The 19592-nt window shown below is 43.1% G+C and overlaps 1 protein-coding gene across 3 annotated transcripts in view; it reads right to left on the bottom strand.

The window, feature by feature from the left end:
- Window positions 1-19592, bottom strand: part of TAF4 (TATA-box binding protein associated factor 4) — a 78664-nt gene that overhangs the window by 10553 nt on the left and 48519 nt on the right. For all 3 annotated transcript variants that reach the window (XM_081011057.1, XM_081011058.1, XM_081011059.1), the window contains 11 exons: window positions 18459-18578; window positions 17588-17710; window positions 15882-15971; window positions 13244-13486; window positions 11025-11172; window positions 10515-10629; window positions 6668-6837; window positions 5085-5215; window positions 2935-3060; window positions 820-876; window positions 543-662 (listed from right to left, as the gene is read on the bottom strand). In XM_081011057.1, coding sequence (XP_080867183.1) covers window positions 543-662; window positions 820-876; window positions 2935-3060; window positions 5085-5215; window positions 6668-6837; window positions 10515-10629; window positions 11025-11172; window positions 13244-13486; window positions 15882-15971; window positions 17588-17710; window positions 18459-18578 — 1443 coding nt within the window. The remainder of the gene's footprint in view (window positions 1-542; window positions 663-819; window positions 877-2934; window positions 3061-5084; window positions 5216-6667; window positions 6838-10514; window positions 10630-11024; window positions 11173-13243; window positions 13487-15881; window positions 15972-17587; window positions 17711-18458; window positions 18579-19592) is intronic.

Raw genomic sequence — 19592 nt, 5'->3', positions numbered from 1 at the left:
GAACTACAACCATTATGAAGCATTCCAGAGGTTACATCTCATACACAAAATGCCAACTTTATATCCTGTTTCACATCAAGAAAGATTATTATTTTTTGCACATTCTGCACCACTAAGAAAAGACAGATGAAGAATCTGCTCCAACACATCTTGAAATTATCAGTCCAAAGACATTGAGATAAACTTAACAGTAAAGCCTCTTAAAATATTGTGCCTGTCAGAACTTACACAGTTGTAAGAAAGAACATGGCAGATAGGTTTAAAGAAATTTAAGATATATAGCATAAGGCACTCAAGGGTAATTAAATGATGTGCAGCAGTGGTGCAGGAAAGTGTACCAGCAATGAGACTTGCAACTTGCATAGGTGGTACACACTTTGTTAAACTTGGGGTGGCTAATTCTAACTCTCACACCCGCAACAAGAAAATCTGTGTTGGGCAAGAGTGAAATGTGCTTCCAATTTCAGTTTAGTTTGAAGCGGTACCAGAGCCATCAGAAGTCTAGGATCCAATGATGTACAAACAGAGTTGTAGTCTTGTACCTCTGTCCCTGATCCAGAGCCCGGGGAATCCACTTTCCTCTTCTTTCTGGGTCCTATTGCAGCCAAGGCAGTCAAGTTGGCATCCCTCTGTCTCATTTGTGCTAGTTCCTGTTGCTGCATCTGTGTTTGGCAAAAGAGAAAAAGTCACCATTTTCCTTTATGTTTTTACTCTCCCCTATGCTTGTTTTGGAACGCAGTCATTATTACGCAGGTGAAAATGTAACAAATGCAGCACTGAGATGATAAATACGACAGGCGGTTTGGGGAAAAAACATACCTCCTTGGCTTTCTGTTTCAACCTAAGCTGCTCGGGGTCTTCTTGTCTAGATCGAGACTGTTGATGAAGAATTTCGAAGTGGCAGCAGGGAGAAGGAGAGGGGAGACAAAGTAAGGGGGAAAAAAGAGAATAAATCAGAGACATTTTAAAAATGTGTTCTTGGCTATAACATATGTTTCGTATTTTAACTATATTCCAAACATAAGACTAATGAGTTATTAGTTATTGCATTTATCTTGCACTTAATCCTCCAAGGAGCCCAAGGTGGTACGCATGGTCCCCCCCCCCCCATTTATTCTCCACAACGACCCTGTGTGGTAGGTGAGAAAGCTGAGGATTATAGGCACTGACTGGCCCAATTCCACTCACGGAGCTTCATGCCCAAGTGGGAATTTGAACCCTGGTCTCCTAGGTCCTAGTCCAACACTAGCACATGCTCAGATTTTCAAATTTAACACGATGAGCTACCACCCTGGTGGCTGGGAGAGTGAAGAAGAAACAGACTGGATCCAGCCAAATACCCAGGCACCTACCTCAAGCTCTGGCATAGTTCTATTTAAGAAAGAAAGGAGTCTGAATGGAGGGTTTTTCCCTTCCTCTTGAGAATTCCTTGGTGATTTCTGGTGTCCGGATGACTTCAGATCCAATGAACCTAATATAGGTATTCTGATCTCCTAGCAAACTGTGGAACTCAATGGGTCTCACGCTTTCGGTATGAGACAGGCTGCTGGGCTCTCCATTATACACAGCAATGAAGTCTAGCAGTTACTTATTTTTCACACTTGTATCTTGGCTCTTCTGTGAAGGATCCGAGAGTGGCATACAGGGGGTTATCCGCTGAAGGAGCGTCTCCACCCCCATCATTCAGCCTGGACACTGAGGTCCAGCTCCGATGGCCTTCTGGTGGTTCCCTCACTGTGAGAAGTGAGGTTACAGGGTATGAGGCAGAGGGCGTTCTTGGTAGTGGCGCCCGCCCTGTAGAATGCCCTCTCATCAGATGTCAAGGAAATAAACAACGAACTTTTAGAAGACATCTGAATGCAGCCCTGTTTAGGGAAGTTTTTAATATTTGATGTTTTATCATATTTTTAGTATTCTGTTGGGAGCTACCCAGAGCGGCTGGGGAAAATATTATTATTATTGATTATCCTCACAACCCTGTGGGCTGAGAAACATGCGTAAAATTTCCAGTTGTGCAATGGAATTTTCTCTTCCTCTGCAGGCCCTGCACACCCACAAAATCTGTTCCTGGGGGCTGCAGGACGATCTGGGGGGCAGCGCAGGGAAAGGAGAAGACAAGTTGCACGGTGCAAGTGGAACTCTACTAACGCAGTGCTGGGTATCACCCACTGTGACTGGCCTAGAGTCACCCAGGGAGTTTTGTGGCTCAGTCCAGATTCAAACTAAGCAGCAAAGCTCTCACTGGATTTGCGCCTCCATAAGGAGAAAGCAGGAGGTTCTACGCTACCCCTTTTGTGCCTGGTTTTACAAAACGCATTTGCACAGGGCATTTTGCTTCTCTTTGAGCCATCATTGAGAGTGCAAAATGTTATTCGATTCAATCTCCCCGTTCAAGGGAGTACAAAGTGTTTTCCACTTCAGTTTCCGGGTTACAGTTATAGGCTGGGATCCAAGGAGCCCGCTTAGACCTGAGGAAGTTTTCCCATCCACACCAGAATCCCCCAGCTGTTTTCACAGAATCGTAGAGTTGGAAGGGACCCTGTCCAACCCCCTGCAATGCAGGAGGAATCTTTTTTGTAATATGGGACTCAAATCCATGAGATTAAGAGCCTCATGCTCTACCAGAGTGCTGCTGGGGGCGATTTCCAAAATTGCTGGGAGTGGCTTCTGGGTGATGATGGACAGCAACACACCCTCCCCCCAAAAAGGTGGGGGGGCACTGTGTGGCTGAAGCTCGACATACAGTCCTTTTGTGGTTCTGGACTAAAGACAGCATGCAAAAGAGCAGCATCACACTGTGTGGCATTTAGGGTTAGAAGAAGAGCCTCCCGTCTCATTTCACAGCCAGGAGAACAAAAGAACCGCGGCTCTTTCAACGTCAAATGCAACACTTGTCAATCTATTAGGGGTGAAAAACAACAACAAAGCACTTGCCTTTGCTGCGCGCATTAGAATTTCCCTTTCTTGTTCATCTTTCCGCTGTTTTTCTATTTGATCAAGTTGTTCAAAGAATTTGAGCTGCGCCCGAACATCACTTGCTTGTTCGTATCTTTCATCATCCTAAAAAATGTGGGGAAATGGTTTTCATTAGGAAAAAATGGGGGGGGGGTGCAATTGTACTGCACAGCTAAACAAGAGTATACACACACACACACACACACACACACACAAGCTCAAAATGTTCACTTAATCTTCTTCAAACAGCAAGTTAATCTTTAAACTCATACAGCTGGCTAAAAACGTGTTGTTTTGTTTTTTTAATTCAACAATCTTTTCTATGATCTCATCAGGGTCTATTAACATTCAAGTGATATTTTCAGCTTCCTTTTTCAAAAAGATTCTTTTCCCCTAAAAGCCCAGTTCTTTAGGTCATGGAAACCTGTCAAATCAACTCAAGAATATCTGAAACCTATCCTTCTTTTAATATATTACACAATTTCATTTCCAGAGCTTGGTCTAAGGCGGAAAAAATAGGACAGCCAGTAGATCAGGCTAATGGTTCATCAGTTCCTCTATTTTGTGTCTGATAACGGCTGGAGGTGGATTTTGAGAAAGCATGTAATGGCACAAAATATCAAGACAACCATTCCCTAATCTCCTGTCCAGTCCAGTGTTGAGCCAAATTAAGTTTAGAGATACTCTAACCATAAGTAAGTCCAATTTTGACCTTCTCTGCCAATAGCTTTTTATATTTGTATTTGCCCTAAGTCCTTTCCATGGAGTAATTCCAGCAGCAATAAGTTCCACCATTCAGCGTCATGCAGTATTAGGGAGGGGGGGCAGGGAACAGAGGGGAGGGCAGGACTACAGGAGGCAATATTAACCAGGCAATTTTGGGTATAGAAATAAAGCAAATTTAAAAATTGCCACCCCAAACAACACACCCATTCTATTCCCTCTTAGACTATAACAGTTCATAGTTAATGAAACTTTGAAAACGGCACCATGTTATACACCTGCAACTCAGGGAACTGTGAGAATTGGGGGGGGGGGGGAGCTGAAGGTAACACAGCTGCCAAAAGAATATCCATCAATGGGAGGTTTTACACAAAATCTGTCATTTGGCTGGCCAGTGAGAAAGAAATCCCTTAGAGATTCACTTCACCCAGAATGACAAACCATGGCTTTTCATTACGAGGTTGTGAGGCTTGTGTACTCCCTCATATCCTTCTTGCTTCCTTTGTATGTGAGGGGAGGAGATTAGAAGCATCCACTTCTCATTTGCTATTTCAGCAGAATATATCAAACTATGGTTTGCCCTCAAGCCAGGATTAAACCAGGGTGTGTACATAAATATAAACTTTAGGAGAAAATTCAGAATCATCACCACCCTCTCCCAATTTTATCCACCCTGCACTGCCCTCTTCTTAATGCAGTGGATAAATATATCTGATTTGTCATCATACCTGACAGCACCTCCATTGATTTCATTTCAAAGTGCAAAAATTTGCAACAAAAAGGACCAAACGGGAGCTAAACCTAGCCAACGATTGCTTAAATCTGCCCATTTATTTATCTATTTAATGAAAGGCATGCAGACTTTTAAAAGAAATTTAAGACTTTAACTTGATAGCAGGTTTCAATAACCCAAAGTAGCTTTTCCTTTTTTCCCCCATCCATGCAACAGTGTTTTATGTCCCAAGAAGTAGCCCTGGCATAGTTATTAAAGAGGAAAAACATTCCTGTTGTTGCTTTATTCCCATAATGCCTCCATTGTCACAGCAAAGACTGTGTCTACAAGACACACTTGATTTCTTCAGGCCTGGATTGCTTTTGTTCACCACAATGAGGTTCTCTGCTGCTAGGAAGGCTGTTTAGGGAAGCTTTTAATGTGTGATGTATTATAGTATTTTAATATTTTTTTGGAAGCCGCCCAGAGTGGCTGGGAAAGCCCAGCCAGATGGGCGGGGTATAAATAATAATAATAATAATAATAATAATAATAATAATAATAATAATTTATTACAAAAGCTGTAAATCACGGGCTAGAAACAGAATTCCTGGGATTGCGTCTGAGCTCATTAAACCAGAGCTCAAAAGAATCCAAGTTGCCAAACCTTCTCACTGTCAGTAAGACTATTTACCTTGTAAGACATATTCTTTTGCTGGGCAGTCTCCGATACCTTCTCAACCAGGTTTTGTAGCCTTTGTTGCGTTGCGTGCGATACGTAGCTAACTACATCGGGGTGGATTTCCGTTATTCCATGCTTCTTACCTGTGTTTCCAACAAAAGCAAAGGCATTCAGTAAGAAACCTAAGCAGCCATTGCCGATTCAGAGCCGAGTTCATGTAAAGAATCACATTACTTGGTTTCTTGTTGGTTGACTTGCCACTGAATGTGTGAAACGACTCTACTGGAAAGCACTGAGTTTATGGTGATTCAAAAGTTCTACCCATGATGTCTGACCTATGATGGCCCTTTCCTACCTACTTAACACCACCTGATACTGCAGCCCCCAAAGCAATGGCTATGCATGCACAAAAAGCCCCCCAAAACAATTCACATAATGTGACTTACCACCCAAGAGTCCCATGCAGCTGCTTTTCTCAAACAAAGCTCAGCAATTTACTACAGTACTTGGCACCAACACAGCTAATGTTTTTGGGTTTCCTAACGAAGTGGATTGTGCACCTATTGAAGTATGTGTACTACTTAACAGTGATATTAATTAGTTTCATTTCATTTCCTTTTATTTGCAATGGGCTTCATGAATCTCACTGTGCTGCTTTTTGGAAAAGAAGTGTGTGAGGAAGGACACTATGACCCTCATTTTAAAGATGGCAAATATATTGCGACTGACCTAACCAAATATTATTTATTAGTATTATATTTATACCCCGCCTTTTTCCCTGACAGGACTCGAGGCAGCTTACAGATTTTTTTCAAAGGCTATGCAGCAATTTAATCCTAGATCTCCTAGGCCCAAGCCTACAACTCTAATCACTGCTTTACAATCTATTTCTCCAAGTCTGAGAAGTTGTTTACAACAGGCAATAACTTTTGCTAGAAAGGGAAAGACGGAAGGAACACTTGGTAGCCTGCTATAGAAGCCTGATAATTATGCTTAGCTGATGATTGATACACAGCTATGACATAACATCTAATGGAAATGGTGTGTGTTTGTGTGTGTGTGTCTGTACTTGTGTGCACAAATTCATTCTGCTTTGCTGCCTGTTAGGTGCAATTGTTCTGTACAGGGCAAGTCACAAAGTTGCAGCAGTAAAATACAGGTTATCCCATATTGATATCCTCCACAGGGAAGCTGTAGCCAATTTGGGTTCCTGATAGCTTGAAACCAGGTTGTCCATGTTTTTTTAAAAAAACAGGATGTCTGAAACACAGAAGCTACTTTTCTGGTGTGTAAAACATGGGAATATTTTTAAAGCTACTATATAAAAAGAGTCTCCGAATCACTGTACCTAATGCAGATGGCTCTCAGTGGCCTTTAAAGATAGCACATAGACAACTGTTGCCTTTGTCCCATCCACCCCTCATTCTCTATCCACTTTTGCTTAATAGAATGAATCTGTGTGTCACATCTAAGCTGTGCTCAATATGGGCCGCCACTGCTGGACCAGTAACATCATCACGTGGAACCATAAAAGGATGGAGTCGCTTCGTATCACCAATCAGGCCATTATGCTGCTGAGATTCACAGCAACTCACCTATTTCGAGTATCCTTCTTTGCAAAGGTGCCGGGAGAAGAAAGGTTTCGTCTTTACACGACCTTGTTAATGTGCCCACCAACTCAGAATTCGTGGCCAATATACGTGCGCTCTCTTCTGATAGATTAACTCCTGCCATCGATGCGACATCATTGATATCATCGTCATCCCTTCAGAAAGAGGGAACAGTAGATTCAAAATAAGTATTTTTTTTTTATCTGGAAATTTCAAAAAATGCCAGGAATTTGCAAAACAGCGAACTGTATTCAATGAGCAGCTGAATAGATACTGGGAGGGCAGGGGCAGCAAAAACAAAGTGAAGGGCATTTTGCAAAACAATACGGAATTTAAATGTGATTGTATTGGCTCAAATCTGGATATTTTTTGAGACACTGCCACTTGGTGCAAGGCAACTCTGGCTCTCTCCCAATTTTATCACATTCCAGAGGGTCTTAAGCAGGCTTCCTCAAACTCGGCCCTCCAGATGTTTTGGAACTACAATTCCCATCATCCCTGACCTGCTAGCTAGGGATCATGGGAGTTGTAGGCCCAAAACATCTGGAGGGCCAAGTTTGAGGAAGCCTGGTCTTAAGAATGGAAGACTAGCTTGCTGGATCAGGCCAATGGTCTATCCTGTTCTCACAGTGACCAACTAGATCCCTGTGGAAAACTAGCAAACAGGACTCAAGCACAGGAGCACTCTCCCCATTGCGGCTTCCAGCACTCCCTCGACAAGTGGGAATGGCAATTGGACAGAAGACCCGAGAAAGCCCCACTGCATGAAAGGAGATCTTCTTGGCTATCTCTGGATCCAACCCACAGTAAAATATTGAGAGTATCAAAACTCAAAGAAAAGTAAGCTGAATCCAACAAAACTACAGAACTTCATTGAAAGATGAAATGTGGACATTTGTTGACATCAGTAAAGACTGTTGTCGAAGGAAGAAACCTTAACGAATATGAATAATCAAAAGGCATGGTTCAAATTTATGCAAATAAGGCATTAACGCATCAGTAGATTTTCCCATTAATAAATTGGGGGGGGGCTGGGGGACAATGAAAGACAATCCATAATAATGACGACAACAACAACAACGGGGGGCGTGTGTGCAATGCCTATTTGTGTGTTCGATAGTGTCTACTATCCAGAAGATGGATAGTAACATGATTATAAATTTGATGAGAAAATACACAGCTAGGGGGTTCTCAGCTAGGGGGTAACCTAACGTATCATTCTAAAATCCATACAGGAGCTACACCTTCAATAGGCCAAGTAAAATGTCACAAAACGTCCAAGCACTGCAGGAATCATCAGTCTAGATCTGCCATCATCAATTTGGACTACGACTCCCTTCAGTGCTGATGGGAGTTATGGCCTAAAATTATGGAGGGCAGCAAGTTAGCAAAGGCTATGTTAGAAGGTAAGTGGTGGGTGGGAGAGAAAATCAGAGGGGCGGAGAGAGAGATTTGGCTGGTGGTAAAGCTGTGAGTTTGCATCTATGCAGGCAAACAGGCAAAAATGTGTAATCTTCACAGAGCCTTCCCTCACACTCCACTTTGAGACAAGGTATAGTATCAGCTTTATTAGCAGCTAACTATTTTCCCTCTCCCTTCTTTACCATCTAGCCCAATGAAGAATGCCGGACTTGCAAGCTTGCACGCTATTTTAGAACAGTTTGGCCTAATAAAGGTATTGCCCTAAATGCAGATATTTTGAATTTTTCTTCTTCCTATAAGCCAACAAGAATAGCATCACTTTTCCTCTAACGCATCCTGCTAGAGTAAAAGGAGTGAGTCATGGGTTACATGAATTATTGGGATTCAAAAAAATAATTCACTGAAGAGCATCTATTGCTTTTTGCACACGGTTCATAATCTCTATTGTTTTGGGATCTGGCAACATGATTGTTACCACAAAGGCTGATCGCTGAAGAATTGATGCTTTTGAATTATGGTGCTGGAGGAGACTCTTGAGAGTCCTATGGACTGCAAAAAGATCAAACCTATCCATTCTGAAGGAAATCAACCCTGAGTGCTCACTGGAAGGACAGATCCTGAAGCTGAGGCTCCAATACTTTGGCCACCTCATGAGAAGAGAAGACTCCCTGGATAAAACCCTGATGTTGGGAAAGATGGAGGGCACAAGGAGAAGGGGACGACAGAGGACGAGATGGTTGGATAGTGTTACAAAAGCGACCAACGTGAGTTTGACAAAACTCCAGGAGGCAGTGGAAGACAGGAGTGCCTGGCGTGCTCTGGTCCATGGGGACATGCAGAGTCGGACACAACTAATCAACTAAACAACAACAACCACAACCACAACATTAATGTTATGTGGACACTGACAGAAGGTGACAGAGCTCAGCATCCACAGGCTAGATTAGCCGTTCTCAAACTGTAGGGCAGAGGGAATGAGACAGTTGGAAGAAAGAACGGTATAACAGACTGGGGGTCAGGAATCAAGGAGGAAGAGATGGGGTGGTTCAGCTCATTGACTTCTCCTGGTCCAGCAGGGGGTGCTGTTGCCCAGCAACAAAATAAAATATAAAGGATATCCAGGTCAAGCCTAGCTTCCTGTATGCTGGTACTACTGCCCTTTCCTTCCCACAGGAAAGAAGAATAAGCAAGATGTGCTGCTCCCTGGTTCCAGCTGTGCATTTTATACCCAATGCATGTAAGTCTACCTTTTCATGGGAGACTTAAGATAGGGGCTCCTCTATTCCCTCTCATACTTAAGCCACCTGGTAGAAACTGAAGACCACTTCCATCACCCCTAATATCTGTGGGGAGGGGAAATTAGTGGTGTATTGAGATGGAGGAGTAGAAAAGAAGAATGCTTCATTGGTTCCCCTCTCGCTTGGGGTTTCTTCTCTCTTTGTTCCCCCTAAAATCAGGAAGGGCTTTCAGACCATTTCATCTCTCCTTCTCTTTTTTAAAAGGTATGTTGGCAGGATACGTTGCTCCCCCACCAGAGAATAGGTTCTTCCCAGGATTTCCCCCTTCGCTGCTGCCTCACAGAAGTGGGAGGAGATGTAAGAAAGGAGAAACCAAGAGGTCCTGATCCAGCATTCTTTGAACCCCTTTGCTCAAATTGACAGAGCCTAGTCCATCAAAGTAGGCTGCCAGAAGGTGTCTACACATGAGGATCTCTGTGCTTTAACCTATCAAACATGGGGAGGCATATAGAGTATAGGTAGGCAAACTAAGGCCCGGGGGCCAGATCCGGCCCAATCGCCTTCTCAATCCGGACCACGGATGGTCCAGGAATTATAATGTTTTTACATGAGTAGAATGTGTCCTTTTATTTAAAATGAATCTCTGGGTTATTTGTGGGGCCTGCCTGGTGTTTTCACATGAGCAGAATGTGTCCTTTTATTTAAAATGCATCTCTGGGTTATTTGTGGGGCACAGGAATTCTTTCATTTCCCCCCAAAAAATATAGTCCGGCCCCCCACATGGTCTGAGGGACAGTGGACCAGCCCCCTGCTGAAAGAGTTTGCTGACCCCTGATATAGAGGGAAGCATTCAGAAGTTGCACAGGGGTCCGCCTGCCCGGATTCCAGAAAGATTTGAGAGACACTGGGCAGTATAATAAATACAGAAATGCAATTCTGCATGGAAGACAGAATGAGCCTACTATATTTGCTAATCCAGATAAGAAGATATTTAAAAGATCAGTATTTATTCCCTGGGTGCTGCAAATCTGCAGCTACTGAGAAAGCAACATAAAGCATAACCAAAACACACACACACAAATACAAAGTATCTGTCGCAGGGACAGGTGTCATTTCCAGGATTCTACCCCCCTCCTGCAAATCTCTTTGCACTAATGCACAGGATTACTTACCTAAAAGAACCTCCCCCAGGTTCTTTGAGTTTGTTTTTTTGAGCAGCAGCTGCTTGAGTTGAAAGTGTAGAAAGAGCTTTGGTTCCAGGTAATACTGTCTGTTTTACCACAGGGACTGCAAGGAAAGGAAATCAAGAAAAATGCTCTGTAATTCAGAATCCACACAAACACACCAAAACCAGCAGAATGGTGCAAAGTCTTTACCTGAAGCAGAATTAAGAGGAGAGGGAGTTAAGCATAGAGTATGCATAGTCCTGCCCCATGACCTGATAAATCTGCTACCTGAGATGCTGGCTCAGAAAGAATGTATATTTCCTGTGCAGGTTTTCTGACTTCCAAGAATCCGATAAAAAAAAACTTCTCCAAAACAGTCACGTACCTTTAAGGGGGCCCGTGATTGAAAACATTATTTTCCAAGTGCAATGTTATGACACAGCATCAGACGGCTGGTTTTTTAAATGGAGAAAAAAAACCCCGTTATAATAAATAACAAGAATGCTTCTCTCTTACCTGTCTGAAGTGGGTTTAGCTGAATTTGTTGAGGAGCAGTAAGCATAATACGGTTGTGCGGTGGCCGCAAGGCTACCATAGGGGTCTGTGTCAATGTCACCTGTGGTGGCCTGATCAACGTGCCTGGCTTTTGAGACTGCTGAATAACCTGAAAACATTTGAAGAGACATTCGTTTCAATAAACCGGCTAAGAACAAGAAAGCCTAGGTGCTCTTTTTTATAACATGAATACAAAGCTGGAAATGAATGAATTGCAGCAAAAATATTATGTCCATTTTTCACATGGCCTCATCCTTCCCCTGCCCACCCCCCTAATATTCTTAAGAGGGTCTCTTCTCCAGTCTTCAGAGAGTAGCTAGAAGCAGGGAGGCAGAAAAGGGTCCTTTCCTTCCACTCTGCAGTTTTAATCTGAAATCTTAGGCGCAGTACTGCACCCAGAACTCAGAAACTGCTCGTGCTAATTAAATTCCCTGTCGCAAAATGAGCCTAGAACAATAGGAGTTTCGAACACTGACGTTGAGCTCCTTGGAGGAAAAGGTGGCAGAGAAACGTAAGAAATGAATAAAAAGTTTGAGAGTAGTTGCAGTTGACTAAGAATGCCAATTCAACTGACAGCTTTTGGAACCCTTTAAGCAGGGCTTTTTTTTCAGCAGGAACTCACTGGTACTCAATTCCAGCACCTCTCAGGTGGGTGCCATTGCCATTATAAGAGAACATGGAAGACATTAATGGTAAGTTCTGGCACCTCTTCTTCTAGAAAAATAGCACTGCCTTTAACCATGCCACTAGTCTCTCAAATTAAAGCAGGCCATATGTGAAAAAGGTATTTTCCACATCAACCTAATAGGGTCTAGAGATGCACGATAAAATATTTGTTTTATGCAGCCCTGGAGTGGCCCCTTGTTTTATACAAACACTACAGCCCTATCCAAAGTTATTCAAGAATGAAAACCATTCCATTTTTAGTGGGTGATGTTGCTCTGCCAGATTTTGGGATACAAGGTTGTCAGAAGCCTCTCCCCATTTAATGCATAATTTAGATACACCTTGTGGATCATGAGTGTATCTTGCCATAAAGCCCCATTCCCCTGCAGTACAGGAGCAGTGGGTTTAACAATAGCCCATCCTCACAGCTGCAAGTACAGGAAGAGAAACAGCTTAGTTATTCAAGTAACTAAGAGCAGGAATGCTGACAGGCAAGTGCGGGTAGTCAAATCCAATACAGGTTTGAATCATTAGACACTAGCAAAATCAAACTAAAGAATACTGTCATTTACAGAACCTCTTTCGGAGAGGTTATCAATGCACATACGCAACAGATGCCTTGCCATTCATTTAGTGCGCTGTTTGGTCTCTTATCAGTAGCCAGCCTAATGCTCCTAGGAACCTTGCAATCATGGTACAATGGATATGGCTATCCCCTACTGCTTGCCCCTAGCCTCTGGCAAATCATTTGTATGCTGATTCTGAACATGCAAGTTTTAACTGTTGTAGTTTGAAGAACTTTTCTCCATGAACTTTTAAAAGCTACCTGCTGCTACTGGCTATCTTGCAGAAATGAATCCAAGAAGTTGCTTTTGGCCTATGCAAAGCAGTACCTCCCTTTAATTTCTCCTGTACCTACTGCCAATAAAATCTTTGTTTTCAGAAAGGCTGCGATAGCAACAACATACAGCGATTGCTAGGGTAAGGATAGAAGTTGTGTCATGCAGCTCAGGGCCACTGCACAAAAGTTTGTAATATATCCTTGATAGAGCTTTTTCTTTATCAAGGAAAAGGAGGTATGGGTAAAGGGAATGTGAAGCAGAGAAACAGCTTTTGGGGGGGGGGCGGGGTGGAAATCACTGACTCTTTCTACATCTACAGCTTTTCCATTCTGAATTGCTCTCGCCCCTCCTCCCTCCACACCAAAGCTATTTTTCCCTGCAGCTGAAATCCAGCTGGGAGCAATTTGGAGCAGAAAAATGGGTAGGGAGAGGGTTAAGCACACATGCTTTACATGCCCACCTCCTGAATATGCTTTTCCTGAGAGGAAGGAAAAGGAGACCATTGACTACAGAGCAACACACATTTGTACCAACTGATAAACATGCATGAAATATCGACAAGATATCTGGTTTTATGTTCAGTTTATGCCCATTACTGACTGGTGTTAGGAAGGAAAGGATTCAGTTTTCTGGGAGGTAAAGTGTAGGATTGATTCATTTTGGTTTACACACCACCTGCGTGGGCTGCCCTTGTTTGCCAACCCCAACTTGCGTCGGCTGCGTTAGGCTGATGACGGGCTGCTGCAAGGTACTTGTGACGGTGGCAGGGGTCTTTCCTGCTGTACGCTGAACTGAGCCGCTCAGCATCACCGCTGTCAGGGCCGTCGTGGGCTGCGTCGTGGGCTGCTGCTGCTGGCTTTGCTGAATGAAAGCCGCCGAATCTGGAGTCAGCTGTCTCAAGGCAGGTAAGCTCCGCTACGGGAACAAAAGAGGAAGTGACGTCACACTGGTCTGTGTGTAAGCTAATGCTTACACACACCCACACCCAAAAAAATAGCATCAAGTTTCAGTTATCCCTAGAGGCATCGGAAATGCGCAGTAGTTTGTGGTGAGTGACACCCCCATGTAGCATACTGTTAGACAAGGAACACAGTCAATAATCAGAAGTTATCTTAAGCCTTGCTATCCAGAGATAAAAATCCCTATCAAACAAGGAATCTTAGGTTAATAATAATAATAATAATAATAATAATAATTTATTTACACCCCGCCCATCTGGCTTGGTTCCCCCAGCCACTCTGGGTGGCTTCCAACAAAACACTAAAATGCAATAACCTATTAAACATTAAAAGCTTCCCTAAACAGGGTTGCCTTTACATGTCTTCTAAAAGTTTGGTAGTTATTTGACATCTGGTGGGAGGGCGTTCCACAGGGCGGGCGCCACTACCGAGAAGGCCCTCTGCCTGGTTTCCTGTAACTTGGCTTCTCGCAGCAAGGGAACCGCCAGAAGGCCCCTCGGCGCTGGACCTCAGTGTCCGGGCAGAACAATGGAGGTGGAGACACTCCTTCAGGTATACTGGACCGAGGCCATTTAGGGCTTTAAAGGTCAGCACCAACACTTTGAATTGTGCTCGGAAACGTACTGGGAGCCAGTGTAGGTCTTTCAAGACCAGTGTTATATGGTCTCGGCGGCCGCTCCCAGTCACCAGTCTAGCTGCCGCATTCTGGATTAATTGTAGTTTCTGGGTCACCTTCAAAGGTAGCCCCACGTAGAGCGCATTGCAGTAGTCCAAGCGAGAGATAACTAGAGCATGCACCACCCTGGTGAGACAGTCCGCGGGCAGGTAGGGTCTCAGCCTGTGTACCAGATGGAGCTGATAAACAGCTGCCCTGGACACAGAATTGACCTGTGCCTCCATGGACAACTGTGAGTTTAGAATGACTCCCAGGCTGCGCACCTGGTCCTTCAGGGGTACAGTTACCCCATTCAGACCATAGAGTCTTCCACACCTGTCCGCCTCCTGTCCCCCCAAAACAGTACTTCTGTCTTGTCAGGATTCAACCTCAATCTGTTAGCCGCCATCCATCCTCCAACCGCCTCCAGACACTCCAGGTTGTATTTGTAACACTTACTTGTCCAAAGGAGACAAACTTTCTCTGTGGAACAGTAAACTCTATACTCCAGCCGAGCGAACAACCTGGCTACAATATTTCACAAGAGGGGCAAATCAATAGCCCAAAACTGTGCCGGCTTTGCCTTTCAATTCATTTCAATTACTGAATTGACCACAGTGACGCCCCCATTTGCAGGGGCAAGTGGGGGTATTAATACTGACCCATCTTGCAGAGTTGTTGTAAAGATGCCTGTGCAGCGTGAGAAGCGCTAAAGGCAACTTACGAGTTGTGCGTACCTCTTAATACCCTGGGATGAAAATAGTACTTGGGAATCTGCCTCAAAGCAGGGAAAAGCCCATCCTTGAAGAGGAAATAAAATCTACAGTCTGCAACTCCTGACTGCACAGGCTTGACAGGAATGCTCAAAGCACTGACGTCTGAGACAAGGAGTGCCTCATGAGTGCAAAATCTGACATTTCTGTGCAGATCCCCTAAGACGGACTGGAAATACTGTGGATTTTACCACATTATCAGCAGGAACCAAACAAAAACGCAGAGTATACTGCATTATTATTATTATTAATAATAATAATAATAATATTTTATTTGTACCCTTGGTTACCAACAGTATGAAGCTGGCTAATAGTTAACCAATGGAACTGGCTCATAGAATTCTTATTCTTCCTATTATTATTATTGTTGTTGTTGTTGTTGTTAAAATTTGTATACTGCCATTCATCTGCAGATCCCAGGGCGGTTCACAACATACCCAGGGCTTTTCACAATAATTGCTAGTTGGAAATCAGAACAAGCGATATAATATCGAGCTTGAAAATGCACGTTTGCACACACAATACAACATGACTTGGGATTCACACATGTTAAATTCCTATAGTTCCTCCATATACACCTTTTTTAGGAGGAAGGGATGCTGAGAGCAAGAATGCATGTGTATACCCAGGATCACACATCATCTCACCAGGTCTACCAGATTTCCAGCAGTGATTGTGTGAACACAGTAATTCAGTATTCTGCATACAGAATATTGTCACAGCGGCACGCTATAGTTTTTACATCAAGAAAATTCCCCTGTGATTCCTTTTATGAAGGAACAGAAAGAGATTTTTTTGTTCTTGTAGTCAGCCATCTTTACTACTTTTATTTGGTACCAATTTTTAATAGTGTTTCCCGCTTCTTTACTGAGAAGGGCAAGAGGCTGCCAAGTGATGCAACTAGAATGAAGAGAGGTTGTTACCTTCAAGAAAGGCACAAGGTAAGGTTGAGGTGAAGAATTAAGTTCCCGGTACAGTCTGCTGGTGAAATCTTCTGCTTCAATTTTTCCATCCTGAAGAATAAAATTCAGATTCAGATTTTCCAGATAATGAAATCCATATATTAAGCCCTCAACCATTTAAACGTGTAAGAACAACATATCTTCTTAACAAGATACAGTTGTACCTTCGTTGCCAAATGCCTTGGTACTCGGACATTTTGGGTCCCGAACGCCGCAAACCTGGAAGTGAGTGCTCCAGTTTGTAAACGTTTTTGGGAAGCTTAACATCCAATGCGGCTTCCAGTTGAGCGCAGGAAGCTCCTGCAGCCAATCAGAAGCCACACCTTGGTTTCTGAACCAAGGAGTCAAACGGACTCCCAGAATGGATTAAGATTGACAACCAAGGTACCACTGCACTTAACTGGGTAAATTTATTTAAGGCATTTTGCAAGAAGAATGCTACATATTCATCCAACATAAAAATACAAATAACACATCTGCTAGCAAGTTCAGTTTTGTTGCCTAAGTTTTGTTAATTCATACACATGTGACTGTTGTAATAAAAAAAAAAGTTGGGTGGGGAGGAAAATTCCTATATTTTCATTTTAAGCAGTCAATCTTTTTAATGTTTTGAAATTACTTCCTTAATTCACCTTAAAAAAAGATGACGTTTTAAATGAATGGATAGCAATAAGACGCTGGAAAATTATGACAGGTTGCTGTGGAGAAGCAGGTTGCTTCTCTGTAGCTTTCCCTGCTCATTGGCCTTATATCTAATAATAGATGTTCTGAGTCACATCCATAACACCTTGTACATTACTTCAGAATTTGCTCTTTGGGTAGTACAACAAGGGTAGCTAACCTGTGGTCCTCAGGTGTTGCTGAACTCCCAACTCTGATCAGACCCTGCCAGCATGGCAAATAGTCAAGGATGAGTTGGGAGTACGTCAGCATCCAAGTTTCGGTAGAGTATGAGACTCTTAATCTCAGGGTCATGGCTTTAAGCCCTACATTGGGCTAAAAGATTCTTACATCACAAGGGGTTGGACTAGATGACTCTCACAGTCCCTTTCAACTCTACAATTCTGTGCTTGTATGCTATGCTTCTAAAAGGATTAACCCTTTTCTTCATAAGCAAAAGGAGTAAACGCATGAAAAGTATCTTGTTATGTCTACTGCTTCTCAAATCTTTGATTCGCCTAACAGTATTGAAAGTCAACATTTTACCCTCTTATTTTCAAACTATGTTTCATAACCGTATGTTTGTGGCCTGGTTCAGACAATCCAGCGGACTGGAGATGAGATATGGCAAGACTCATGCTCCCAAGGCCTCCATCCCCATCTTCTCCTTCATACATGCAAGGAGGGAAGTGGAAGTTTTGCTTTAGAACAAATTGTGGTGCTGTGCCGCACCTCAACTCAAGGAACAGTGGTTCGTTCCAAGCGAAGTTGTTAAAAACAAATGATTAAACTATGGTTTCAGATCCTGACTTATTAACTGATTTTAGTTAGAACAAACCACTGTTCCTTGGGTTTTAGACAACATGTGAACTGTGGTTTATTTTAAATCAGAAGCTTTCGTTCTCTTTCTCTTATATGCAAAGGCAAAGGAGAGGGGAGAGACTCATTCTCAGTCAGCCAAGCTATGTTTCAGAGGAGGATCTGAACTAAACCGGTGTCTGTCTTACCAGCAGGTGCTGAACTAGTTCTTTCACATTAGCGGCAGTCTCGGAAGACTGCTTTCCAGAAGAGGCCAGTTTTATTAGCGTGGAGAGAAAATTCTTGCATTTCTTCACATTTTCCATGGTTTCCTATTGGAGGGAAAGATAGAAAAGAAAGTGAGAAGGGAGAGGTTTTTTTTAAAAAAAAAAAATGTATTTGAATTCAATCTGAACACTACAGAATCCCTTTCAACCCTATCGATTGGCAACACTGCCATTCAAATTGTATTTGGCCAGGGGTGTGGCTATTCTGTGCCCATGCATAAAAAACACATGATGTGATAATGGAAACATGCCAGATTCTCAAGGACCCTGGCTTCCTTGTTTTTGTCTTAAAGAAAGTTTATGGCCCTTGTTACTACAAATATGTTTCATAGCTTATGGGGCAATGCCTGTTGAATCTTAGAAGCTAGAAGGAGAAGCTGAGCGATTTCAGTGTCCTGCCCAGTTCTTTGCCTCTCCCATCACCACTAGGAGTAGAATAAATTGTGCAAAGTAAGATCAAAATAAGCAAATTGCTTATATCATTTAATCCAGCTGTCCCCAACACAGAAATTAGGTTATTTTGGTGCAGAACTTGTACTTATTTTGTTTTACAGCATGTGTGTGGCACAGTAAAGTTTACCATAATTCCCACAAACATTTACACGATCACAGCACATTTGCCTCACTTAGCAGTTTCATACCCATAAGGTACAAACTGGAGTGTCAATACTGTGCCAGCAAAGTAGTCAGTATGTCCTACACTGAACACTTGGTGGTAAGTTAATGGGTTCCTCTCTTGGAAGCTGGCAAGATTTGGCTTTTGACTTGCAACAAACAGTCATTGGGAGCTTACTGTGGCCGCAGCTGAGGCTATTGCGGCTGCTTGCACCGCCCTTTGAGACGTTCCAGTCTGCACAGCAGTTGCTGTTCCTAATGCTGTCGTTTGTGCAGGATTACCCAGAACAATCTGAGGCTGCAAAGATACACAGATATCAGACAATTATACAGAGCTGCAAATGAAGGGAGGATGCATTTTATCAGACGCAATATCCTCCTTACAGTGATGTTAAAACAGGCTCCAAAAAAGAGATAGATTTGCTCTGGCCACCCGTCTGGCGCAGTTATATGAAACAACCACCAGGTGGCACAAAGCCCTATGGATTCAGAATTCAAGACACTGGAAGTTGATTAAACAAAGCATGTGTTTTTGGTGCAAAAGGTAGAAGGCGGCAGAACACAGGACCTATGAAACGGGCTACAGACCTTGTGGTGCAGAGAAATAAATCTATTTTGCTTCTGCTTCTTAATAATCACTCCCAATTATTATAAGGGCACTGTGCATGCAGACAGAACAAGCACGAGGGTAAAATCTTGGGGGGGGGGGGGGAGAGAGAGACTATGGTTTGCATCCCACATCAGTCACACAGTCAACATATGTCAAGGAAGAATCGGTGCAAATCAAAACACACTGAAAAAATTGCACAGTTAAAAGCTGTTATCAGGGGGAAATGTTTAGAAGCGTAGTCACTGAAAGAGAAAGTCGTTGCTGGTTCCACCTATCCGCTGACTCCCAAAAGTCTAAAGTAGCTGCAATAACTATCCACAAGTACTAATCTGGGCCACCTGTAACATAATTTCAGAGGTGTAAAGAATCTTCAGTGATGCTATAGTTGTGCAGCTCCTGCAGAAAGTCCACACCCCTTCTGAATTAAGACACTTTATCATTTGAATGCACCAGCTTTTTAAACCTCAGTAAGGGCTGGACTATTCAGTAATTTCTGTTTGCACTTATTATTGTACTTACTCTTCCTTTACAAGCTACACGTAAACTCCACCGTGTTTGATAGAGTCCACTCACCTACTTGGGAGAATGCCCCACTGGCCCCAGTGTGACTTAGTTTTACATCTCCATCATCTATTCTCATATAAATGAACGGCACCCAAACAGCACCCTGGGTCTCAGCCAATGTTCTGTTTTAGGATTAGC

This window comes from Podarcis pityusensis (assembly GCF_964106645.2).
Source record: "Podarcis pityusensis genome assembly, chromosome: 6".
NCBI classification, from domain to species: domain Eukaryota; kingdom Metazoa; phylum Chordata; class Lepidosauria; order Squamata; family Lacertidae; genus Podarcis; species Podarcis pityusensis.
Note: the sequence above shows the minus strand (reverse complement) of the source record. Positions and strands in the feature narration are given on the sequence as shown.